At 37.3% G+C, this 27,784-nt stretch overlaps 2 protein-coding genes across 2 annotated transcripts; one reads left to right on the top strand and one right to left on the bottom strand.

The window, feature by feature from the left end:
- Nucleotides 1-3: 3 nt before the first annotated feature.
- Nucleotides 4-19,923, top strand: si:ch211-257p13.3 (kinesin-like protein KIFC3). The gene is given in 23 exon segments (XM_058747003.1): nt 4-200; nt 507-608; nt 694-808; nt 5,093-5,274; nt 5,610-5,706; nt 5,812-5,975; nt 6,851-7,103; nt 11,579-11,751; nt 12,062-12,127; nt 12,308-12,445; nt 13,068-13,265; nt 13,352-13,525; nt 13,682-13,829; nt 14,495-14,625; nt 14,741-14,852; nt 14,923-15,045; nt 15,048-15,103; nt 15,268-15,372; nt 15,509-15,639; nt 16,226-16,346; nt 16,422-16,551; nt 16,687-16,916; nt 17,146-19,923. Coding segments are annotated over 20 exon segments (2,781 nt in total). The 5' UTR covers nt 4-200; nt 507-608; nt 694-808; nt 5,093-5,175; the 3' UTR covers nt 17,278-19,923.
- ccdc12 (coiled-coil domain containing 12) lies at nt 19,691-27,784 on the bottom strand. The gene is made up of 7 exons (XM_058747006.1): nt 27,627-27,784; nt 26,486-26,559; nt 21,997-22,076; nt 21,745-21,806; nt 20,914-20,948; nt 20,726-20,802; nt 19,691-20,089 (listed from the first exon to the last, which is right to left on the bottom strand). The coding sequence occupies exons 1-7, from the start codon at nt 27,708-27,710 to the stop codon at nt 20,010-20,012; spliced, it is 492 nt and encodes a 163-aa protein (XP_058602989.1). The 5' UTR covers nt 27,711-27,784; the 3' UTR covers nt 19,691-20,009.

The raw sequence follows: 27,784 nt of genomic DNA, 5'->3' as shown, positions 1-27,784 counted from the left end.
AACGCAGAACAGCACACACTTCCTGTGCTCGCTCGAGTTGTTGATAAACTGCGAGCACATGCTGAGTACAATTTTTGTCATTTTGTCTCATAGCAAAATGACGACAACTTTGATTTAAATACTGATTTAGTAGCTTGACATTTTGCAGTTTCCATGTCTCTGCTATTACACGCTGCACTATGAAAGACTTCACTACTCGGGTATGATGTCACAATCCTATTCGCTACAGTTAGAGTACAGTATGCAGACATTAGTAACTGTATTAGTCAGTAGCTTAATTTGTAGTCGCATTGCTATATTTATATACATGGTGCATTTTTCGTTTTCTATAGCTGTTTAACCTGCAAGTTTGTTGCATTATCCAGTGGGAGTTTGTATCTGCCAGCGCAAAACTATTTCATGTTTTCATTGTGATTTCCATCATTTGTATTGCAATAATGTCATACTTAAACATCATGTACTTATAAGTGCACTAATTTACGCAGCTGTGTTTTATTTGTTCACAGGGCATTTTATCATAGATGGATTTTATAAGAGAGTTTACCACAGCCATGGCATGTGTGATTTTGTCTGTCTCATCATTGCATGCTGCTTATCGGCTATTCAAGGTAAACATTCATTCAGTGTCTTGAATGCAGCAACTGTTAGTAAGATGCATATGCACTGTTTTGACTTTTCTTTCTCTGTTCACAGGACCACAGAGCCTCATCAGTGGCCTTCCTCCTGATTGGCTTTTCCTCTGTCCTTTCGGTCTTTTCTCCCAGTAACCAAACTATCAAATCACTCCAGAACGATCTAGAATGGGCAGGTGAATCACTTGGTCCTGCTCTTATTACTTTTGACTTCTTGTGGCTAAGTGAGGACCACATCACTGCTCGTATTCTCCTGATTGGCTCTGCTTTTTTCATAATGCTCTCTGATTGGTTATCGTCGGATGGGTTGGTCATTATGTCACGCTGCCTGGCATTTTCCACCCTCTCCTGTTCGCTGACAGTGTGTGCGTTTGCTGAAAATGCGGCAGGGGCGGTAGGGAGTGTTGCCCTCAGTCTGCCTTTATTAGTTTCCCCAAGGACCAGATCTGGGTCTTTGGGTCCCCTCGTGATGCCTACAGAAGGACTTCTCTGCTGGATCCTCAAAGTCATCATGGCATTAGGATGCTGGACCACAGGGAAGGCCCTTAATAAATATCTGTATGATTTAAAAGGCTGGGACTGACTAAAGCAATGTTTTCCAAAGACAACAGAGAACCACAAAATGCTACTTTCGTACTCAGATTATTATCAGGTTTACACACTGTGGGTTACTGTTGCACGTAAAGGCCTTCTGTCTTAATAAGCTAACATTATATTGTAATGTACTACAGAAACTGGAGTGTATTTTTTTAACATTTGTAATCAAATATAATAGAGTTTGCTTATAACATTAAATCCATTACACTGACATTGAGGGCTAGTAAAATCCATGAGCAATGAATAAATTGTTTTAGCATCTTCAACAATGAAGTCTGTGTAAAGAAAGAATAGGACTCTGTTTAAACGAGTGTTGCCATGTCCAGTCATTATGAGCAACTTTGGTAAATGTGCATGATAAATTTACTCATTAATTTTTATTTTTGTAAAATAATATAGTTATTAAGATGTCAAAAATGCCACTTAAATGGATAATTCACCCAAAAATGGCAATTATTCATTTAGCAGATGCTTTTATCCAAAGTGACTTACAAATGAGGAATAGAACAAGTCATTCATCATAATTTCTTTCTCCTGCCGAACACAAAAGAAGATATTTTGTTTAGTCACTGTAGGTACATCTAGTTTGTTTTTCTTGCGAGATCTCATCTCTGACAGCACTGGTTTAAAGATGCTTAGTAGTAATTATATGTTTGTGCAGAGGACAGGTTGATTCAAACAATGCTGTTACAATTTATTTTTATTTATATATATTTTAACCTGAATTGGCAGATTTGGTGAATAAGTCACTAACTTGTGAAATTCAAAATTAGGATTTTGCATGGACTTGATTATATGAAACATGTTGAATAAAATATTAAAACCAAAACCAAATACAGACATTATTTCTTGCTCACTGGATGTGATGTTATTTTAAAAATCATGCTGATGCATCTTGTTAATGAGGTGTTTGGCAATCACGAAGGACACATGGGAATTGCAAGCCTAGATTTAGTGCTTGTAGTGCACTAATGTAAAATCCTTTTTTTAAGTCTCCATTGAGATATGATTTTAAATTAGCCATAAGACTTTTATTTCTTATGACACTTGTTATAGGGAAGGGGAACGCGATGAGTATCATGGAGGCCTGAGCATAAAGCACTTTAATCATTCTGATTGATGATTATCCCTGGCACTTTGCCAATCGGTTGTATCATTAGAAAGAGCATGGTATCAATAAAGTGTCCCATCAGTTTAAAATTTATTATAGTAGCAGTAACCCTCCTACTTCTGCCTCAGTTTAGTGGTGCTAGATAAGGGAGGCACCTTTTGGTTTTGCTTATGCAATGTGGAATTGCTTTTGCTTATACTTTTTAAAAACTCCTGACCCTCAGTATTAAACTTAGAGGCAAATGATACCCTTTATGCCTTATTTTTGCCTAGTAGACAATTAAACGGACAAAAAAAATTAAAAATGGTCCTAGTGTCTAGGCACTGGAATGTCACAGAACCTTGCAAGTGGGCTCATTTGACTTGTAAACAACTAGCAACCACCTAGCCCCAAACAGTCATCAGAATACCCTACCGAACAACAAGCAACTACCTAGCAAACACCTATAATCAACCAGAACACTGTAGCAAACACCCAGCAACCATGTAGAATACACTAGCAAACACCTAGAACACAACAACCATCCAGAACATCCTAGAAAACAACTATTTACTAGATACAAAACCATAGCAAACATTTAGAAACCATTAAGAACACCCTAGCAACAACATAGAATATTCTGGCAAACAACTAGCCCTAACGACCATCCAGAACAATAGCAAATATATAACCATCTACAACACCTTAGCATACACTTAACAGCTATCTATAAGTGCATTACCTTAGCGTAGTGTAACAAAATAAATGATATTATTATGAAATTAATGATATTCACATCGTTAAACTACTTGGAACAAGCTGATTGGTTCATGATGCATACACAGCCAATAAGCTTGCTGCTTTGCATTTAAATGGCTGGTTAGCATCCACTACAGCATTTTGTAGTGCGCTTTCAGAGTTCCTCTGAAACCCTCCACCTTCCCCAGCTCCACCTGTATAGATCTGCTACGTGTTATTTTCTATGCTATTTGTGCAGCAGCAGTATGTCTTAAATACTCACAGCACCGTATCAGCATATGTATTGGCAGTGGCAAATTTCTGTATTTGTTTGCAGTAGCAGCAGCAAAAATCTACAAATACATCAGCATATCAGATCTATTGCACCAAGACCAAATACATTAACATTGTCATATCCATTACCATGCTAAAATCTTCAGAGAGTTATCATGAGAGAAATATAAACATGGTTTTACCCTTTCCCCATTTTCCCCTCCATTGAAATTGCGTTTCAGGGAGATCGCTTAAACCCGTGGACTAAGAAACATTCTACAACAACAGTGTAAAAGTAGTCCAATTTCGCGTTCATTAAGATTCACTTCACCGTCCTCATGCTGCTGCCCGCCCTGCATCATGTCACAATATTATATGTCAGTCATGACAACTCTCTGAGAATTTGGTGATGTACATGACAATGTTAATGTTTTTGGTCTTGGTGGAATAGACCTGCTATGCTGCTGCTGCTGCTGCAGCACAGCAAGTACTGAGACTTTCTTCTTCCAGTACATCCACAAAATGCTGCTGTGAGCATGTAAGAAATACTGCTGCTGCACATATAAATGAAATAATCACCATATAGCATACCTGAATCCAATGGGTCTATAGCAGATCTATACAGGTGGAGCTGGGGAAGGTGAAGGGTTTCTGAAGGCCAAGTATTTGAATGTTGAGCAGCAAGCTCATTGGCTGCTGATACAATCAGCTGTGTCATGTGATAATGATGTCATTATGTCAGATTGAGTTAGACCTATCAGACTGCGCCATCTAGAGTTTCATAACAGAATTTAGGATAAATGGATCATGTCAATATAAAAGAAACTATTTAAGAAACAAAAAAGGGTCACTTCTAAATATTTTGAAAACCACTGCCCTAGCAAACACCTAGCAACCACTCAGAACACCCTAGCAACCACTTGGTACGTAGCAACCATCTTGAACACAGCAGAAATCATATAATGACATGCTAAAACCACTCAGAACACTTTAGCAACCATGTAATAACGCTCTGGTAACCTACCACAGCACCCTAGTTGCCAAGTTTTGCACCGCGAAACACCACTCACATTTTCTTTAGAAAAAGTACAAATCTATCACCACAGTCTTCTGTTTACAGGCACAAAATATCATCCTCAGACTTTAAGCACTATGAGTTTGTGTTAATTCACAATCTTGCTGTGTTAGAAACTAAGGAAGGAACAAATACTTTTGGTTCTCATGATTCATCACCATAGAATACTTTTCTATGGTTGTCAGTTTGAATTTAGCGATATCAGATTGCTTTGTTGAGCACCTGACTTCCTGTTCCCCCTCTCTCATCAATCTCCATTAGTTTCACCCCACCACTGCAGTGCACGGCACCTCTGTGCTGAGCGCACTCAAACGCTGGTGAGGAGAGAGAGAGGAAGTGGGAGGAGAGAGATGGATATTGAGAGAGGAGGAGAAGAAGGAGGGGGAAAAGGTAGCCAGGAATAGCAGGTTGGACAGATGTGCAGAGTCAAGAGCTGGTTTTGCCATCCAAATCCCTGAGAACAGGCACAAAATCATCATGTAGAGCTTCAGAGCTGAAGAATGAGAATGCAGTGACTGCAGTTGTTTAGGATCAACCTCAAGCAGATGGTAAGACTCTGCAAAACATTGGGAATAGCATCATTCTCTGGAGCTTGACGACAATGGGAATTTCATCCGGACTGGATTTGTTGTGGTGGATTTGCTTCTGGTGCAGCGTTTTAGTAACACTTGTCTGATTGCATTGCAGTGTGAGAAGAGCAGAGGGATGTCGTGAAGCCAAAGCATTTATTTTCCAGCCGCTGTCGTTGTAACATCTGCACCTCAGGAAACATGTATGCCTTCTATTCTCTGCTGGTGTACATCTTCTACACCGTTTTCAAAAAGGAGGAGGAGGCAGAACTCGAGGGGGCATGCGGAGAATCCCCGGAGGTATGTGTGGCCACAGCGGACAGACGCCGATAGAAATGCTAATATGCATTCTCTATTGTCTGCATAAAATATGTGCAAACAAGTCTTGGTAAAAAAAAATGGAATGATTTGATCATTTATAAAATAAATTGAAATATAAAATAAAATAAAAGGTTTTTATAAAATATTGTATAGTCAATATAAAATATAATATTATAGGCAATATAGAAACTAGAGGCAATTTCACTGAGGTGATAATTCGATAATGCACGCATTCACAGTCATGTATCGTATGTCCTCAGCGGTGGCTTTAACACCTTCCAATAATCACATTCGTCTTCCTCTGTAACTGACAGGAGCCTGGCCATGTTTCCATGGAAACAGAGAGCAGGGGGAAGGGTAGCCACACCCCCAGGTTGGGCAAAAGAGGGTGTGCAAGTCTGAGTGATTCAAGTAAGAATGTTTCTATAATGTTGTTTCATTACATGATGTTCTAAATACAATGAAGTGCTGCTCCGTGCGCTCAGTATACCACCACAATTGTCTTTTAAATTGCAGGCAGCAGTGGTGATAGTGATGGGACATCCCTCAGTGATGAAGATGATGAGTTTGTTGAAGGTCATGGATTACCTGCCAAAACACCATTAACAGCTTTCCTGTCTTTCAAGCAAGAGGCAGAAAAGAGAAGGGCCACTAATTCTCCAGCAGAACCAAATGAAAAGGTGAAGACCTTCAAACTACATTCACATTTGCCATGTTTCATAGTGGTGTTTTGGTGAAGTAGTTTGCGAGATTTGAAAAGACCACTAATTGTATGTATTTAACTTTGACACACATCTTAAAATGCAAAGTTTGTTCTGTGATTATGAATAATACCTAAAATGTTGTGGCTTGAAGAGGTGTGCTATTGTGCTTCAAAATAAGTACATTTGATAAAATGACAGAAAAGACTTGCATTGAAGGATAGACCCAAGTCAAGGACCTTATTAGACCTTAGTCAGGGTAGATGACATATTAAATTTTTTCATGAATTAAAATGAGGCTGAACATTGATTGTACTGTGCAGCCCTCATTTTCATTACCTAAAAAATTCAATATGGTGTCCTAATTTGGGAGTTCCTAATTTTGGGTTACTTGGGAAAGTAACCACCAAGAATTGATATTTAATACTTCGAAAAATTGTAATTTAATTTTAGTTAAAGTTTTAGTAATTTTGTTGTGTTTTTATTAGGATTTCTTTTAAATGGCTACATAGTTTTTATTAATTTTTATTTCAGTTTTAATTTTAGTAAATAAAGTTAAACTAAATAAAAATGCGAAACAACTCTATAATGTCCGTTACAGTTCATTTTATAAGAAAATGTTGTTTTATGGTTTCAGTTTTGATTAAATAACCCTGCCATCAAGTAACCACCCAAAACCCTAGCAACCTCTCATAACACCTTGGCAACCACATTGCAACATGCTAAAAACCTCACAGAACACATTAGCAACTGTTTAGCACACGTTAGAAGCTGTTTTGTAAGCACTGGTCACATTTTCTGAAAGAATGTGTAGAAATGTAGTTAAACATGAAGAAAAATTTTTTATTTTCCAGGTGACAGAGTCTCCATTGCTGTCTGTGATGTCACACCTCCTGAGTTTCCTGGAGCAATATTCCCACCTGCAACAGCTGCAGCAGCAGGCGGATCAGTACCGTCTGCAGCTGCGCAGACACCGCGTCCAGCACCGGCGGAAAATGAAGGCCCTGCGTGCCTCCTACCGCCAGCGCCTCAGAGACAAGAACAGTGTGATTAACAGCCTGGAGGAAGTGATTGCTCAGCAGCAGAGCCCATCGTCTGAAAATGAGGGTGAGACCTTTTGAACCTAAAGAAATAACAGAATGTGTGAATAACAATGAGCTTCATATTAGATGCCACTTGATATTACCTCAATATTGATTTGTTGGGGGATGCTAAATCTGTTACTATCCTTGCTGTTTCGTCTGTCTGAATGTACCAGACTATGACTAGTTAATTACAGTCTTTGTCAAAGATTCTGTTGATTTCCACAAAAACTTTGAACCAGATTCATGCATTTGTCAGGTTTCTTATACAGTAGTTTGACGTCAGTCATGAATGAAGACGAGGACATGTTCACATCATGTGGACTGCTAAAAATTGTACTTTAATTAAATGCCAAAAATTGCAGACTGACAGTTTTAGAAACCGCATCTCTCAGTGACCTCAGAGCTACAGAGGGCATCTGGACTCTCTAGTTGTCTGTTTCTGCTCAGACAAACACCAGATGTTCCTCTGTCAGCTGTTACAACAGGTTTGCTGTCAGCCTGACTCTCACAATTAAACATTGTATGGGTTTAAAGTGCACGTCTCTTGCACTAATTCATTGTCAGATGTACTTGTCTTTGTAGTTCAGTGCATGCAGATGATCCTTAATGCCATCAGGGTTTACTGAGCTATATTAAGCCCAGAGGTGTTTAAAAAGGAGGTTCAAGATACTGGCAAAATCAGCCAACACACTTCATGGAAATTCACCCATTTATACCATACTGTAGCACCCACACCAACACACAATAACAATGTTTATTAGTACTGCAGTTATGCTGTCTGCTGCTTTAAATGATTTAAAGTCAGGTGGTGATTCTGATTGGCTGTCAATGTTTTTGTCAAATCTTCACACTCATTTCCTCCTTAGATTTTTGAGTTCTGCATAATTACATCATGACAAACCCTTCACTAGCAATTATCCTTAGCTGCGACTTGAGAGGAAGCTGACAGAGAAAATATAAGTCCATTTCATGGTTTTAAGATCCCTTTAAAAAAGTAATCATGCACTGGTAAAGTGTCTAGTATTATATAATGAAATATATACGAAAAATTAGTTTATAATATTGTTTGCAAAAACTGTATTTCGATCAAAGGAGAAGGTGTATTGTTATCTTGCAGCAGGGCTAACTGGGCTATGCTAAGAACCATACAAAACTTGCCAATTGTTTTTATGATATCCACCTATCTGCAGACATTTAAATGTATCCATTAGCCACCTGAAATACAGATATGATTTATGTTAATCAGATGGCTAAATGTCATATGGAAATGCATGTGTTTGTTGCTCCTGAGACCTCAATATGTTTTATTAGCCATGTAGTAAAAATACCCATCTGCTAGGCTGGCACATGTCTACAGCACTTGGCTTGTTACTCTGAGGCTCTCAGAGATTAATAAAACATTGTGAGAGCTGCTTCTCTTACAAATGCAAGTGCACTTACAAACACTAGCAGAGCTGAACTTCACATGCACCATTGCTAGATACTATATATATATATAAATCTGGTGTACAGTGGAAAGGAAATTCACCTTTAAACGATGAAGGTACACTTTTAAAAATGAAGGGTCTTTTTTGGAATCAATGGTTCCATGAAGAACATTTAAAGGGAAAGTTCACCCAAAAATGCAAATTCTGTCACCAGTTTCTCACCCTCAAGTTGTTCCAGACCTTTAAGAGTTTCTTGCTTCTGTTGAGCACCAAGAAGATATTTTGAAGAATGTTGGTAGCCAGACAGTTGACGGTAGCCATTGACTCCCACAATATGGAAAAAAAATACTATGGAAGTCAATGGCTAACATCAACTGTTTTTGGTTACCAACATTCTTCAAAATATCTTCTTTTGTGTTCAACAGAAGAAACTGTTGAGTAAATGTAAAAGTAAATGATGACAGAATTAAATTTTTTTTGGTTGAACTATCCCTTTAACATCTCCATTTCACAAAAGGTTCTTTAGATTTTTAAAATGTTCTTCACACAAGGAAAAAAATTTTTTTTTAAAAAGCTTTACATTTTAAGAGAGTAAATATGATTCTACATTATTATTATGTAACAAGACAGAGACCAGTAAACCTTCAGTAGCACAGCTAGGAAATTGGTGCCAGTTAATTGCAGTCAGTTATGAAGTTTAATGTTCAATTGTACAAAAATATTTGACAACAGAAATCAATCAGAATCAAATTGTTGTGTAATACTTAATGAGCTTTTTGTCTAAGACTGTTCCTCCATCACGTTTGTTCCACATCACGTTTGCAGCGGCGTCCCCGTGAGCGAGTCTCCATTCATCCCACCAATCCACTCGCTCCCCCCGAGAGACTGACAGCGCAGATCTGACACCGCCTGCCTCAGTAATTAGTATACAGCTCAGGAAGAGACAGAATCTCTGACTCAGCATATCAATAATTAACAGCAGGAATCTAAATAAAATGTTGCAGAGCAGTTAGGCCGCCAGGCACGTTGCATGGGACTTTTGAGTTCAAAACTCGGGTTGTTGAGGTTGTCTTGAGTCATTGCTTAATGGAGTTTTGCTTAATGGAGTTCTAATATTTCTTATAAAAAAATAACTTTGAAATGAAATAAAATTAAAGGGTTACTCCACCCCAAAATGAAATTTTTTTCATTAATCACTTACCTCCATGTCGTTCCAAACCCGTAAAAGCTTTGTTGGTCTTCGGAACACAATTTAAGATATTTTGGATGAAAACCGGGACGCTTGTGACTGTCCCATTGACTGCCAAGTAAATAACTCTGTCAAGGCCCAGAAAAGTATGAAAAGCATCGTCAAAATAGTCCATCTGCCATCAGTGGTTCAATCTGAATTTTATGAAGCGACGAGAATACTTTTTGGATGCAAAGAAAATAAAAATAGCGACTTTATTAAACAATTTCGTCTCCTCTGCGTCAGCGTAGCGCCATTTTGGAGAATATCTGCTGGACGTAAATAGCGTATGCTGTTCTGTGTCAGCCGCACCACACGGATACGCTGTTTTTGTTCAAATCAAAGCGTAGAAAACCTATACGTGTGGTGTGGCTGACACAGAACAGCATACGCTATTTGCGTCCAGCGGATATTCTCTAAAATGGCGCTAACAGTCAGATTGAACCACTGATGGCAGATGGACTATTTTGACGATCATACTTTTCTGGGCCTTGACAGTGTTATTTACTCGGCAGTCAATGGGACAGTCACAAGCCTCCTGGTTTTCATCCAAAATATCTTAAATTGTTTTCCGAAGATGAACGAAGATTTTACGGGTTTGGAACAACATGGGGTTAAGTGATTAATGACAAATTTTTAATTTTAGGTTGTTGGAGTAACCCTTTAATGTGATTAGCAAAGGAGTCAAATTTGATTTTTTTTTTTTAATTTACATTAAATTCTTGGGCTTTGATTTCATATCTTGGCAAACCTGAGAACAGCTTGCACAACACGTGATATTACTGGGCGGTTTTTCTCAAGAGTTTACAAATTTTACAGACAGACAGACAGACAGTTAGACAATTTTTTCAGAAAAACAATTTTCTTTGTGATGTTGTTATAAAAAAGGTGACCTGGGTGATCTACATAAAACACATTTATAAAACAATAAAACGAGGATATTTGTTCTTGTCTTTAAGCCCTTTTGTGTGTGGAGGCCTATTTGAGCCAATATCATTAATCTATCAAACTGGAAAATCTATCAACTGAGAAATCAGTCTATCAGTTAAGCAGTCGTTGATCATGTAAATGAAAAGATAAAAGCCTGCAATTTGATTATTAAAAAATTAGTCAATTAAAAACATTAGAATAACTTGAAAAACAATATTTTACTTTATAAGTGGTAAAGATAAAATATATTTATGTATGCAATTATGAAGTGCTTAATAATTGCATTTTTAATTTATCTATCACTTTTTTGTTTTTATTACCGTTTTAATGATTTAATCACTTGATTGAGTTAAAGTCAATATGAATTACATTATGTTAAGTTATGATTACTTTCTTTTGACGTTTTGATTAATTTCTTATTTATCTTTGATTTATTTAATATCAAATACCATTAAATCGAATATCTAATTATAATTTAATTTCAAAATTATTTAAAATGTAACTATACATGTCATTGCTCATTAATTTGATCTATTTTTGTAATTCTGTAATTTCTTATCCTTTTATTTGTAACAAATAATCACTCATTTTAATTTAGTGACCTATAAAGCCAAGTTTTTTGTTGTTGTTGTTGTTGTTAGCATTCTTTTGGACTGCTTTTGAAGTCAGATGAATGAGTTACACTATAAAGAATGATTTTTTGATGTTTTAAATAAAGCAAATATTATTGGAGTACATTTTTCAAGAAAATAAGATTTTAGTCTATTTAAAATTGTATGTTTAATTCAGTGTGTTATTTGCTGATTCTTTGTAATTTTATTGTGAAATTTACATTTGACATTTTTTCAGTGTACTTTTGAAATTCCACTCTAAACATCTATTGTGTGTTTGTGTGTGTGTGTGTGTGTGTAGGTGACTACACGCTTCCTGCAGCGTCTCCGGTTGGGCTGCATAAGTTGGTTCAGTCTCTTTGCGGGCTGCAAGTAGAGAAGAGTCAGCTGAGAGGAGAGCTACGATTGCTTCATTCCCAGCTTGAGCAGAGAGAACGAGATCGCCATACTAACATACAGGCTTTCCAACAGCAGGTGCTCAGCATTATACTTCCCCTCTATTCATTCAGTCACCGATTCTATTCATTCATCCACTCATTCAACCCACTAAATTTATTCATGCAATCAGCCAGCCATTGACAATCAGTATTTTAATAGCACATCTCCACAAATTCCACTGTCTACCACACCAATGATTGTTAAAGTATATTGGGTTTCCAAAATCAGGTATTAAACTCTGTTGACATTTTATCCATTGATCTGTTCATTCAGTTTCATCCCCTTCACCCATTTTTTTTTTTTTTTCAGACTTGCTAAGCTGACAGCATTGATTTTCTCCCTGTAGATTGATGAGCTGAAGAGCTGTATTGAGGAAAGAGAAGAGGAGCTGTCCAAACTCAGAGTTGCATCGGTAAGCTTTTGGAAGAATCTGTTCCAGTGCTCTGCATTTGAAACTGTGCACATTAAAAACCAGGCCAGACAGTCTCAAAATGATTCACGACCAACAGTTTATCTGGGTTGTTTCATCAGATACTTTTTCCAGGCCAGCTGTAACTTTTTTGGTGTGTTTTTTTTTTTTTTTTCCCACCAGGGAGTAACAGACACAGAAAAACGAGTGCTTTGCTTATCAGCAGAGAACGAGAGTTTGAAACACAGCCTCACAGTGACACAGGGTCTTCTGCAGCAGCTGTCAGTCATCCCATCCCAGTCCAGCTCAGTGCTCATCAAGGTAAGACTGGCTTTTAATGCACTGGGTATAAATCTAGGACATTAAAACTCCTGACACTTGTCTTTATTCCCTGTCTGATTCCTTTGTGACATTTTCATTGCTGGCATTGGCTTGCACGTATTTGTAAAATCTGCATGCAAATGTCTTCACACAGAAATTTATCAGTAAGTTATTTTTGAATAAACCAAATGAAACCACACATAAGCAAAACATTGTACTCCCTGTGGTCTTAAAAGTATTTGTTAAGCTAAGTTTAAAGATTATGACTTAATATGGCTTTTATGTAGCTTCAAGTAATTTTTTTTATGGCTAAAAAGGTCCTGTAAACTAGAAAATATGTAGTTGCTTTTTTTTTTTTTTTTACAGTGTAATGAATGGAATAACAAAGTGGCTCTACAAAAGTTCACATTTTTTCTATTATTATTTTCTATTTTAAATAAAATACAAAATGCAACCTGTGATGTGAAGTTGTACTGCAAGCCCATTTATGGACATAGGACATGTTTCATACAAATTACAAGGTGCACACACTCCCTCATTTAGAATAAACTGAATTCTAAACCTCTGCACACATAAATGTGGAAATTGTTTGAAACTATTAATGTACTGTCTTACCCTGTAGGAAAATGAGAACCTGCGCAGTCGCGTTCTGCAGCTGGAGAGTTCACTGCAGCAGCGGGCAGAGCAGCTGTCACGTCTGGAGCACCAGAGGGAGCAAAGCGACTGGAGAAAAGCAGAAGAGCTCAGGAGACGAGAGGAGAGCGTGAGAGAGCTGCGGCTCGAATTGGAAAAAGAACGCAACAAGGAGCCTGCAGTTAAAGTAAGAAAAAATCCAAGAATATGAACTTAAAAACCTAAAAAAAAAGACCCAACAAACTTGATAAAAATGAACTTTTATTCCTATAGTATGTTACCCAAACTGTGGAGGTAGAGTCACCTTCAACTCTACGTCAACTATCCGAAGCCAGAAAACAGAATGAACATCTTTCTGAGAAGCTAAGAAATCAGAGAGAACGATGCCGACAGTTGGAAGAGAACGTCAGGCATTCAGATGAAGTCAGCTGCAATTTGCAACACAAGGTTTTTCAGCTTTATCCATTTGTGTTTATGATTACAGTATAACTGCAGCTAAAGAACTCAACAACCTCTGTTGCTGGTATCCCAAATACAAAACTCATGAATTATACAGTGCATGTCAGAAAACCTCAGCTCTTCTAAAAAGTAGTGGCTCCACAGATTGCCGCATATGAGAGGGAGATTGGGACATTAAGGGAGGAGCTGCTGAAGGAGATTGGACATCTTGAGGAAAAGAAAGAAGCGGCTGTAAAAGCGGCAGCTAACTGCTCTCAGGAGCATCTCCAGAGCCTGCAGGATCAGTTCACAAGTAAGTTTACTGTATAGTACAAATCATATAGTTCTTGCCTGTTTCTTAAGGAACCATACAAAAATGAAAATATGCTGAAAATGTACTCAGTCTCATGAGTTTGTTTCTGCATCTAAACATTTGGAGAAATTTAGCATTACATCATTTGCTCACTAATGGATCCTCTGCAGTGAATGTGTGTGCTATTGTGAATTATGGATTAATAATTTCACCAGAAGCGACAGTGTTAAAATAATGTTTTAACGTCTGTTTTTTTTATTATAAACACACAGTTTTTAACTATGAACTGGAGTCATGTTGATTATTTGTGGATTATTGTGATGTTTTTATCAGCTGTTTGGACTCTCATTCTGACGGCACCCATTCACTGCAGAGGATCCATTAGGGAGCAAGTGATGTAATGCTCAATTTCTCCAAATCTGTTCTGATTAGGAAACAAACTCATCTCTTTCTAGGATGGCCTGAGGGTGAGACCACTTTCAGCAAATTTTGTGGGTGAACTATTCCTCTAAAATGGTTTAGGTGATTGGCGCACTTGATATATTGTTTTACAGTCTTTTGGAGTTTGCTCATGAGCACCCCTGTTGTTGTTGAAATTGTTAAATGAGCATCTTAAATGCAGCAATGTATTCAGTTTAGTGCATGTTTATGTGTTGAATCTCCAGCCCTCCAGAAGCGTCTGAGTGCTCTGCCTCCCACATTACGCACCATGAAGACCGATTACGCCAGCCTTCGCAGCCAGGTCCGCAACTTTTCGGACTTCTATGGAACAGCTATCAAAGAAGCCAAGAAACAGGTACTGCAAGCTGCACAAACTTGTACTAAATGTAGAACTTCTAAGATCTAAGTGTTGATATAGTCACATTTTATTTGTTGCTTCATTTATGAATCATTTTCTAATATTACAACAGATTACGGCAGCTATAAATGAGATGTCAGAGGCCAACAAAGACCTTTTGGAAAAATATAGAAAGGAGGTAGCTCTCCGCAGGAAGTACCACGAGCAGCTGGTTGAGCTTAAAGGTAGGCATTATTCACCATATTTTTTGTCTAAAATGCAAAATCTAAAACAAGGATTTTTTTATTTCACCAGGTAATATCCGTGTGTTGTGCCGTGTAAAGCCAGTACTGAAGGAAGATCAACATGAGGAAGGCCAATCAATAGTTGTGACAACAGACCCCAATAATGAATCTGCACTCACAGTTTTAAGCAAAGGAAGGCTAAAAACTTTGAGCTGGATAAAGTCTTCCACCCTCAGGCCACTCAAGAAGAGGTAAGCAGGGTAAAAGTCAAATTCATATGAAAAACTACCTCACTATCACTAAATTGGTCATTTTCATGGCCAATATTAAAATTCTATTCTATCTAAAGCTATAGCTATCTAAAAGAACTCTTTTTGATATGTATTTTTGACTGTTCTTGGTCTTTATCTCTCAGGTGTTCCAGGAAATTGAGCCACTCATCACATCCTGTATAGATGGATATCATGTTTGCATCTTTGCTTATGGCCAGACAGGATCTGGCAAGACCTATACTATGGAGGTAACATATAGGGATCTGTAACGATATACCTGTCATAACACACGGGTCCAATTTCATACTTTTGACCCAGATGATCTGTTTCCATTAATTATTCAATAAGACTGTCAGGTCTCATTAACCATCCGTGTCTGCTCAGGGAAGTGTTGAGAACCCTGGCATCAACCAACGAGCCCTGAAACACCTGTTCAATGAGATTGAGGAAAGAAAAGACATGTGGACATACACCGTCAGTGTCAGCTCAGTGGAAATTTACAACGAGGTCCTGAGGTATTGCATTTTACCCCTTTATCATGCCAAAATCTATGGTAGTTGCAACTTGAATGTAAAATAAAGTGTTGGCGATTTAAAAAAAAAAAAAAAAATGTTAGAAGCATCAAAGTAAAGCGAGCTTTTAGATCATGAAATAACCTGACATTCAATTGATGTTAATGAGGAATATTAAGGATTAGTTCACCCGAAATTGAAAATTCTATCATTAACTACTCACATTCATGTTGTTCCAAATTCATAAGATTTCCTTTCAACTTTAAAACTCTATTAAAGATATTTTTATGGCATGTAAGAGATTTCCATCCTTCCTTTGTTTCTTAAATATGAATCACTTCAATAAACATTGATTAGCGCATCAAATATGGTAAGTGAAAGCTCGGCTGTATTTGCTTTACATGCAAGAAAAAAACCTCATCAGTAAACACCTAGAGCTTTTCTTTTCTTTCTTTTACAGTCTCTTTATGAACTTTTTGATGTGTCAAACGTTTGGTTTAATGGACTTTCAATGGAGGAACAGAAATTTCTAGATTCATTTTTGGATGCACTAACCCTGTATTACAATTAAATTTATTATTTACATCAGAGATCTGCTCAGTAAGGATGGAGAGAAACTTGACATCAAGATCAACCCTGATGGGACGGGTCAGCTTCATGTGCCAGGACTCAGGGTCATGGAGGTCAAAAGCTTCCAGCATATCAAGAAAGTGAGTTCATATGTCAAGATAATGCTGACTATACAAAGACCACTCTCTCCAATCATCTGTTGTTACTTTTTGCAGATTCTGGCCATAGCTCGAAAGAACAGGATTACATTTGGAACACAGATGAACCAGCATAGCTCTCGATCCCATGCCTTGCTCACTGTCACTGTGCTGGGTACTGACCTTGCCAGTGGAGCCAAAACCACAGGTCAGCCCCAGCAATTCTGGATATTTAGATTGCTTGAGTTGTGCGAGAATTCTCAAAGTCATGAGCTTTTAGAGTCCCCCTCTAAAAGCCCTCGCTATCCTTGAATGACCATAATCTCTGACCTCTCCTTTACAGGCAAGCTGAATCTTGTGGATTTGGCTGGTTCTGAGAGGGTGTGGAAGTCTGGGGCAGAGGGGGATAGACTGAAGGAAGCCCAGAATATCAACCGCTCACTGCTGGCTCTAGGAGATGTGATCCAGGCCTTGAAGGCCCACCAGACTCACATACCCTTCAGGAACTCACGACTCACCTACCTGCTGCAGGACTCACTGGGAAAAGGCAACAAAACCGCCATGGTTGTTCAGGTACAATGATTTACAAAGACTCACACTAGCTAACCCTGTTAGCTTAGCTGTGCCAAGCCCCTTTAAAAACGACAAATGTGAAAAATTGCTCAGGGTTAAAAGCGGGGTTTAAAAAGGCAATAATCCAGAGTTGGTTCGATCACAGCGTTAAAGCACCTCCTACATTGTCAATTTTTAAATACAGCCAATGAACAACAATACTCATGTACAAATAATGTGCTTTGTTTAGGTTTCTTCTCTTGAGAGCAACGTTGGAGAGACCCTGTGCTCGCTAAAATTTGCCCAGCGAGTGTGTAAGGTGGAGCTGGGCCCTGCTGCACGAAAAATTGAGATGGGGGGACATAACGAAAGCAAAAATTAACGCATACCATCAACCCTCACAAGTAAACACCAGAAATGGCATCAACCCAAGTGCAGATGGATAAGCCTTGCACTTTTCCAATCCTACTCAAGGGCTACAGTTCTGAAAACATCTGTGATGCCACATAAGTTTCTTCTTGCTACCTAGCAATGGCTTTTCTGCACCAGCTGATCTGCATGTCAAAGTCTCACCAACACCACCAATATCAGGACAAGCTCTCTGTCACCATAAGTTCAAGATATCACAGAAAATTCTCCACAGGGAAGACTGGTGAGGATAATTCAGTAAATCTTGCATAAAAAAAACTTTGTGGAGTCACTACACAAGAGACCACAGTATCTTAATTGTGTTATGCTTAAAGTTTCTACTGATATTTACTCAAAAACCTTTAAATTGTTTGGTATACTATATAGACTAGGAAATAATGGCCAAATGATATCTTTTTTGTGTATGGTTAGTGTGGACTTCTATGATTATGTGTGTTGAACCAGCCAATCTGTCTTTTATTAGGTTCAGAGGATGTGAGTTCAGTCAAATTGCACGAGATCAGCATTTGCTGATTTTATTTCTCTGATGTGGTGGCTTAGCGTTTCAAGATCCAGGGTAATAACCGCAAGGTCTCATTTTCAACCCCTAGGGCCTCATTTATAAAGTGTTCGCACGCACAGATTTGATCTTCGAGTGAAACTGCCTTTGATGTGGAAAAATGTTCATCGTCATGTCAGGGTCTGAGCAGGCGTACATACTTTTTCTTGTTGGAGTGCTGCAGGTTTTTGGAAATGTAAGCTGTTCTTGCAACTCGCTGTTCTAAAGTAAAGGATTTGGATGATGACTTGATTTACATGTTAAAGGGGTGGTTGACTTTTTTTTTCTAGGCTTAATTGTGTTTACGGGGTGCAGTCTAACATGTGTTAATGCTTCGTTAAAAAAAAAAAGCATTATTTTTCACATAATTTACCTTTATTCCACAACGCTCTGTCCCTTCTCTGATAAACGCTCTGATCATTTCCTTATTTTATGAAGCCCCTCCCTCAGAAATAAGCGATGGGCTCAGATTGGTTAGCTGGTTCAGTGTGTTGTGATTGGTTAAACCGCCCCGCCCCACCCCTCAGCTCAGCGGCATGTGCTCCGGTTGTATTGTAAACAATGGTGTTGTCTTTATTGCTTATCAATTTGAGCCCGATTGAGACGCATTGAGACTCTTCCTCTTCTCTAAAGCAGCGCAGCATGGGGCGGGGTTTATCTGGGTTTGTGACGTCACGGACCCGGGAAGTAGCTTGTTGTAGTCCCTACCAGCAGTTTTTGTAGGCATTAAACTGCCAGAATTTTAAAAGACGATATTTCCGTTTGCATTGAACTTTCAGCTTCGTAACTTTGCAGATATTGTTTATGCTCAAACAGCAACATTACACACTAACTAACGTTAAAAAAGTAATGACATTAGGAGTCGTTTACAAGGCAGAGAGCTGAAACTGTTCAGTTGCGCTTCATAGATTTCACATTGCAACATTTTATAAGTGAGGCCCTTAAAACGATGATTCATGAACTGACTGATTCTTGAGTTATTTGATAACACCCCTCAGCCACTGAAGGAGGAAATAAAGCCAGGATTTGGATAAGAAACCATCTGCTAAAGATGAGAACGAATGTATCTATATTTCACAGCATATTGTGTGCAATAGCACCTCTTAGTGGTGAGAATCTAATTTTTTGGTTTTGGCCCAATTTAGAGTGACCACACAGAACAAAATGTTACTCTTAAACATATATATTTTCATTATTAATTCGTAATAAACATACAACATATCAATATCAATACATATAAATTGTATATGATTATTAACTTTCTAAGATGTTTAGGATAAGTTTGCGTTTAATGTGAAATGTCATTATTGGTCTTTCAGTTTTAGCCATGTTACAGAGGGAGGTGAGGAATGCACTTTATTATCAAAGACTTGTGCTGTCCATACAACTTGTCTTTTAACCAAAAACGTACAGTAGGTCTATCAGTTTGTTTCTGAAAATTAGCATCTTTTAAATCATGACAAAATAATTCTAGAAAAAAAAAAAAAATTAATTATCTGAGACTGATTTATCTCTTCATTAAGCAAATATTTACTCGATTTTATAAAGTACTTGAAGAGACTGGCTCATGTACACACACTAATTTAGTCTAAATATCTTGAAGCCAGAATAATGTACTGCAGTTTGATCTGTACGGTTCTCCTCAATTATGATATTGTATTCTTCTCTGTAACATGTCTGATTTTAGAACACTCATATTAATGAGAAAGGAGAAAAATACAACATGAAAGTATGAATTAAGCCCTTCTTTATCAGCATTCAGGTTCTGTTTTAAAAGAAGTGTACTGATTTTTATCATAAGGCCCAGAAAGGAAAAAGACAGAGTCAATTTAGAAAAGAAAGAACTGTTTACTTATAAACAACAAAATAATAAAAAGGAGAGTGTCGTCTTTGTGTACTCCATACAAAAACACCTGTATTCCTCTCATTCTTTCTCTCTGTAACTCACACCCTCTCTCTCCCTCTCTCTCTCACACACACACACACACAAAAACACTCACACTTCTAATCACCTGATCTGGTTGTGTGTGAACTCATGCTGAGCTCAGCTTAAGAAATCCATTTTAAACACACACTGCTATGTAATGAGGATTTGGGCAGGAAAATTCTTGAAAATCAGTTGTGCGGGACCATCGTTCTCAACAGATTCAATCGGAGTCTCCCTCTTCCGCGCCAACTGCTCCAACCACTCCAGCCAGCTCTTCCTCACTTCCCTTGAGCCGTTCACCTGTGGAATGACACGAATGCCCAGACATAAACTATGAACATCAAACATGTGTTTCACCAAAAACTCTTGTGCGCGCCATGTCTGATTTGGTGAGCCATTAAATACTTGTTTTAAGAAATTACAGAATTTTCATTTAAATTGTGGGTTCAAAACTAGTAATGTTAGGTCTAGTTTGTGCCAGAGGAGCATACAGAGACAGGAAGTCTATATATAATGTCATTAAGAGACATCGGATCTCCAGAGATTTTGAACCTTCTCAGCAATTAGCCTTACATCAAGTTCTGGCGGAGCTTAATGCAAAAATTCTCTACAACTATAGTTTCCACATATTACTGATAAAAGAAGTGATGCAGAGATTGATTAATGCTTTCATAATACATTGTACATTATATTAGTGTCCACACCAAAGGGACGTTCTAACATTCTTCTTATTAAAAGCGTGCTGCATTTGTCGTCTGTCACTTTAAATGCTCAAGCTCTCAAGTTAATGTTTTTATCATTCATCATCACCTGGAAAAAAAATAGTTTGCATCGTTATCAGTGTAGACTTGCAATTAGAACAATTATTGAAAATTTGTCATTATAGATATCATCCTTGGAGCAGACCTGCCTTAGTCTCAGTCATGTCATACTCACGTATAAGTTCAGCAATGGCTTTCTGTGTACGCCTCTCCAATTTCTCAAGCTTCTTGGCAACGTCCCTCTTTAGATCCCTATTACAAACACACAACACAAGCATTAAATTAATGAAAATTTTAATTAAAATGGATCAATGAATATGATGCATGATTGCGTTTTAGCAGTAAAAAATTTAAGGTTTGTACCAGTCTGGTTTTCTGGGAGCAAGATTGGCCAGATCCTGAGAACACAAGTCAAGAGTGAAAAAAAGAAAATGAGATTAAAGTCAGGCGAGGGCTGCCCAGTGATTCTTACACTGTTTGAGATGACACTTTTCCACTACAAAAGAAAATTAAACAATGAGAAATAATGACAACTAAATAAGTCTACAAAGACAGATCACACATACAGCGTAATTTGATTAATGAGAAAGCAACTCTTTTGAGCTGGTTCTTTTAATGAATTGTTCAAAACAAAACTCACAAATTATAGGTTTGAAGCTCCTACTTCAAAAAGTAGTTTTTGTACATTAAATACGTTTATTTAGCAATGAACTAATCAAAAGTGAAAGCCAATACATTTATAATGGTACAAAAGATCTATATTTTTTCTATATTATTTTAACTTGTCAGTAATCAAAGAATCCATATTTATGGTTTCCAACCTTGATAATAAGAACTGTTTTTAATAATTGAGCACCAAATGCTAATATTAAAATCATTTCTGAAGGATCGTGCGACACTGAAGACTGGAGTAATGGCTACTGAAAATGTAACATTGCATTACAGAAATAAATTACATTTTAAAATACATTAAACATGAAAAAAGTTGTAATAAATTTTCATAATATTACTGTATTTTTGATCTAATAAATGTGGCACTGGTGACTTTTTCAAAGAGACTTCTTACAAAAAAAAAAAATCTTAATTATTCCAAAATTGTGACTGGTAGTGTATATATTCAGGAAACACTGGTACTCTCCATATGGCATCATGTTTGAAAACTGAGACTTTGTATCAAGGGACAAATCCACTCACCACTTCCTCAATCACAGGCTCTGGGTTCGCAGCTTCCAGCTGGTCCTTGACCTTGTCCTCCACTACAGTAATATGAAACAAGACCAGTCAGACAACCTGTAACCCAACACCTGATCACCTGCTGTAACATTATCACCCAGCATCACTAATCACTGAACGGTCCGTTTAATTTGCAGGTATAAACATTTGAAAATATAATTTAAAAGGTACAACCAGTAATGTGTCTTGCAGATAAGCCAGAAGTGTTCTCACCTGACGCAGGTTTTGCTTTGGGCACCTGTCGCTCCTTCAGCTCCTCGTCCTCCGGCGTGTAATTCCTCAGCTTCAGCTCTCTGCAAACATAATTCCAGAATTATGCAATTCACTCAGTTATAAACAAGTGTTTTGTCACTGCCCCATTATAACCTATTCAAGGAGATATTACAAAGGCGATCACACAAGCAATCACAGGAAACCCCAGTAACCAGCAGGTGGCAGTGCAGATAAACATTTAGTTTGGACCATCAGCAGCTGGTGCTGTTGGATCACTGAATCCGGCCTGTGACAGCATCCAGAGTACATTTGCTCACCATGTTTACAAAGCATCCCTTCATCTTTGTAGCACTAGCTAATTAGGATGTAGCACCTGACTGTGTCTAGGGACTGCTGCCACCCAGCTGAGAGGAACTGAGACAAGCCCAATTATGCCATCGCTCAACCGGCTGGTCTGTTAACATCTCTGCAAGTTACAACAAAATTGGCGGCTGGACGTCCAGGGGAGCATAGAGGTTTCTTCACAGCATGAGCAACAGAAGATGCATGTGAAGGTTCACATAGGAGACTGAGAACTCATTTTCATTAAATTGCTCACCGGTTTGTCTCCAGAGATGTGTGCCCATTTTGTCCTCAAAAAAGGGGCTACAGCAGGCCTACATTCATCACCACTTTATGAATAAATCATTTATATTTAGAAAAAAAACTGATGTATACACTCATGTAATTATGGTAAATGTAATTACTTTTTACATGACGGTAATAACATGACGTTTGCAATCATTTAACTGAAGCTTTTCTTTAAAATGGTATAAAAGTTTTCAGAATCACATACATTTAAACAAAAATCTGATACTTCTTGTTAAACTAGTTTTTTGAAAGATGATTCCTCTTCCTAATTGTGGACACTCTTATTTGTCATTGACCAGACTACAGCAGGTCCACATTAATCACCACTTTTTTGTCATTATGCCTTTATTCAGGGTTTAGAACAACATTATAAAAGTGTTTGTCCTCCAAATCAAAGTCATGTGGTGCGACCAACATTAATAAAAAGATAAAGGACAATAAGTCCTTTTTGCGACTTGTGTGACTTCATGACAAAGCAAGGCTAGTGCAACTTGTAAAATGTCATGTGGTGTGACTCTCCAAAAACTAGAGATTAAATCAAAAAAATAAAAAATAATAGTTGCCTTAAACTGTTTTTAAATGTTTTGAAACAATTATTAAGATCAGGAAAATGTGTAATAACGTTTTACTTGATGGTTACACCACCTGACATTTTTGAAGCCAATAAACTACAAGTGTAGAACTTAAATATTAAGCATTATTTTTATCTTATTTTAAGTGTGTATAAGCATTAAAATTCTTTAAAAATGGTATAAAAGTTATCAGAATCACATACATTTAAACAAAAATCTGATACTTCTTGTTAAACTAGTTTTTGAAAGATGATTCCTCTTCCTAATTGTGGACACTCTTATTTGTCATTGACCAGACTACAGCAGGTCCACATTAATCACCACTTTTTGTCATTATGCCTTTATTCAGGGTTTAGAACAACATTATAAAAGTGTTTGTCCTCCAAATCAAAGTCATGTGGTGCGACCAACATTAATAAAAAGATAAAGGACAATAAGTCCTTTTTGCGACTTGTGTGACTTCATGACAAAGCAAGGCTAGTGCAACTTGTAAAATGTCATGTGGTGTGACTCTCCAAAAACTAGAGATTAAATCAAAAAAATAAAAAATAATAGTTGCCTTAAACTGTTTTTAAATGTTTTGAAACAATTATTAAGATCAGGAAAATGTGTAATAACGTTTTACTTGATGGTTACACCACCTGACATTTTTGAAGCCAATAAACTACAAGTGTAGAACTTAAATATTAAGCATTATTTTTATCTTATTTTAAGTGTGTATAAGCATTAAAATTCTTTAAAAATGGTATAAAAAGTTATAAACCATAAGAAACCGACATGAAAATAAGTACACGACTTCTAAAAGGTTACTTATTTTCCTTATCATGGACACTCTTATTTGTCATTGACCAATCTATAACAAGCCCACATTCATCACCGCTTGATCTATATGAGTGCAACTAGAGTCAAACCATATAATTAGATGGGCTGGGACCAAAGAGATTGTTAATGTCAGCTGTGTCACTATTCCTTTTCAATGCTCTTGGGTGTAGGGTTATCAAACTAAAGCATAATGAAATGGAAAAACATGTCATGAAAAACAAAGCATTGTGACCACTACCTTAATAATACTCAATTTCACAGCCAAACCCCATCAAGGCCTTGCAAAGCTGCACCAAATATTATGACCCCAAACAAGAGCATTGAAGGGTTTTGGAAAAAACACTCAAAACAACGGACTGAAACAAAGAGCTGGGAACTCCTCCCTATCTTCAGCTTTCCTGAAAAGACTTCCTGACCACCTGCTGGAACAATACGAGACCACTGGCTTTCCTCATCTACAGTAGAGCAGCCAAACAATCCAACACTTTCAGAATGTCAACAGCTGTTTGTCAAACTCCAAGTGAGCAACATCCTGGAGTCCTGAATAATTTGTGGCCAAGGGACTGAGCGAATTGGCTAGAACAGTATCCTGTTTTCTAATTTAATTACATACAGAAAGACGGATTAATGCTCAAGGGAAAAGCTCGTGTTCTTGAAGTGCTCAGAGGGACGGAGCTGAATTGAGGACCTTGACAGTTTGGTGGAAGGTCTCTCGTTTCTCAGAGCTTGCAAAACAACTGAGGGGACCATCATCAGGCTTCCTTCAACCTAAAATAAGCAGCAGTGGTACAGTAAATCCTGACTGCTGACAAAACTCATTTAGAGAGAACAGAAATAAATACAATGTGGTAGGATGGGTTGCTTTGCTTGGGAAAATTCCAAGTCAAGTTGGACATTTGACATTTGTCCTACTGCAGTGCTTAAGCGGTGACTAAACACTATCTGGCACAGGTGAAAGGCTGAGCTGCATTCAAAAGCTGAGCAGATATTCATTATCTGCCTCACCTCACTTCAGAATTTTGACAACTTAAACAAAAAGACCAAGCTGTCGTCCAACAAAAGTGGATGTTTGCACTTATTCAGTATGGAACTCAATAAAACACTTATGCACAATAAAGTACACTACTGTTCAAAAGTTTGTGATATGTTCATTTTAAAAGATGTCTTTATGTTCACCAAGGTTGCATTTATTTGATCAAAAATACAGTAAAAGTAATACTGTGAAATATTATAACAAACAACTGCTTTCCATTTCAGTATAAATTTAAAACGTAATTTATTCCTATTATGGCAAAGCTGAATTTTCAGCATCATTACTCCGGTCTTCAGTGTCACATGATCCTTCAGAAATCATTCTAATATTCTGGTTTGCTGACAAGAAACATCAACAACGTTGAAAATTGTCAATTTTGTTGTGCTGGCATTTTTGTGGAAATTGCAATAAATGTTTTTCAGGATTTGATGAATCTTCAAAACCTGTTATTTTCTTTACTGTCACTTTTGAATGAAAGTAATGTTTTAAGGTATTAAAATTTAATTTGGATTCATTTTGAATTTATTTTATCATAAAAAAAGACCATTAAATCCCCTCTATGACTAGTTTATTCAAGTTGTTTTTTTGTTTTATTACAATAAACTAAATTGCAATAGAAATTGTTGCTTTGCTATTCCAAAGATAAGTAGGTTATCTGTCAGTTATAGCAGCAAAGGAAGTGTTAAAACAAGTGTGCTGGGTGGTGAATCACCTCTCATCGTTTCCAAACTGTGTTGCCATTTTAATTATGCATGTTTAAGGAGTCACACCTTTAAATATTCTCTGCCTGACAACCTCCAATATCACCAAAAGTGAATGTCTTATAGCCACAAAATTACGGCTCTATTAAGTGATAAATAGGTTAATTCTGTTATTTACCCAGCCTCATGTTGTTCTAAAACTGCATCATTTTCTTCTAAGGAACATGAAAGACGACTGCCATACAGGTTTGGAAGGATGTGAGCTCAAGTAAATGACACACTTTGTTATTTATTTATTTTTTTTAATGTGGACTATTACTTTAACATGTACTAAGAGAGACGCAGTCCAGATATTGGGAGATGATTGTTTAGGAACCTTTGCAAACTGTCAATGCCAAACACCTCTTGAGCTCAGGGAGGGAAGCACAAGGGTTCTGTGAATCTGAATGTAAACAATGGAACAAAAAAAAAAAAAAGCAAAGAGCTTGAGGCCTTGGCTTGAGCCTGAAATAGAGCTGAGAGCGAGAGAGACCTTTACCTCACAGCCCTTCTTAAGATCATGTAAACAGAGTACAGCTTTATTTATTGTCCATTTAGAACAGGCAATCTATTCAACAAGGACCTATTTGGTTCTAAATGATAGAACTGAGAATTTAGTTTAGTATCCTTATGTATGAATAGCACTAGATTTGATATCTTTGTGTATTTTTTGTTTTGTTTTTTTGTTTTACCTGTGTTTGTCCTCTGTCTCGGAGTCCTCCAGAGCTCTTTTTCTCTCAGGCTCTCCATCCTCAGATGGCTGTCCCTTTAGTTAAAAAAAATTTAATAAAAATGAAAAACACACACACATCTAGTTAATATAAGCAAAGAGACAAAATCCAAATTATGCTCCAAAACTCGGATAAGATTAAGATACAATGAAGCACAGGAAAGTTCTGATACACAAAGAAAGAGCCAAAGCTCTACTGTGCACATTTAAGGAAACAAAAAAATAAATATTCAAACAGGGTTAAACGGAACTTCCCAAGTTCTAAGTTAAACTCTAACAACATCTGTAGCATGCCGGTAACCACTGATAATAATTGATTTGTTCCTCATTATTCAAGGCAAACTTGCAGTGACAGGAAACCAATAGTTATGTTATTGTAGCCCAGGGATCCTCAAATCTGGCCCACGAGATCCACTTTCCTGCAGAGTTTAGCTGTAACCCTAATCAAACACACCTGAATATGCCAATCAATGTCTTCAGGATCATTACAAAATCACAGACAGGTGAGTTTGATCAGGGTTGGAGCTAAACTCTGCAGTGGATTGGCCCTCCAGGGTAAGATTTGAGGAACCCTGTTGTAGCCTATATAGAGAGAACAAATCCTCATTCCATTAATTGTGTTGATTATTTCTTCATTCTGTAAGTTACCAAAACTGTTCATCAGTTTACATGAGACAAAATAGCTTTAACTAGACTAAACTGGTTTGCGGTTCAAACTTTTAATCAGTGTAACTGAATGTATGAGTCACTGAACTAAATAGGAAATCATTCTACTTGTTACACATTAATGTAATACAAATGAGTGAAAAACAGTATTTGTTTAATGATCATTCAAACACAAAATACAAATCAATTGAGGCGTAACTTCTAATATTTTTAAGCTAAACTTCCTTCTTTGGATAATAATAAATGTATTTAAAGACAAATGGTGGAACAGTCAAGAGCTAAAATTATTAGAATACATCTTTTTAACGTCAACTGATGCTAAATTGCTTATAAAACTTTGCTTTACTGTTATGCTAACTCGCTAACTAAAGCATGCTAGCCCGTGAGCGCGCATTTCCCCTATATCTTAAAGAAATAACATTTATTATAACACTCACTTGAAGTTGCCGGTCTCGTAGAGCTTTTAATCTTTCTTTTCTTTTTAAAGCTTGCTCTTGTAAAGAACCCACAGGCTTCTCCATGGTGAAAATAAAGCATGGGTAGCCGGATCGATGAATCTGTTATTGATTATGTAGGCTGTTCAGCGCTTGATAGA

The sequence above is a fragment of the Onychostoma macrolepis genome, chromosome 16, assembly GCF_012432095.1.
Source record: "Onychostoma macrolepis isolate SWU-2019 chromosome 16, ASM1243209v1, whole genome shotgun sequence".
NCBI lineage: Eukaryota > Metazoa > Chordata > Actinopteri > Cypriniformes > Cyprinidae > Onychostoma > Onychostoma macrolepis.
This window is presented reverse-complemented; position numbering and strand designations above follow the sequence as displayed.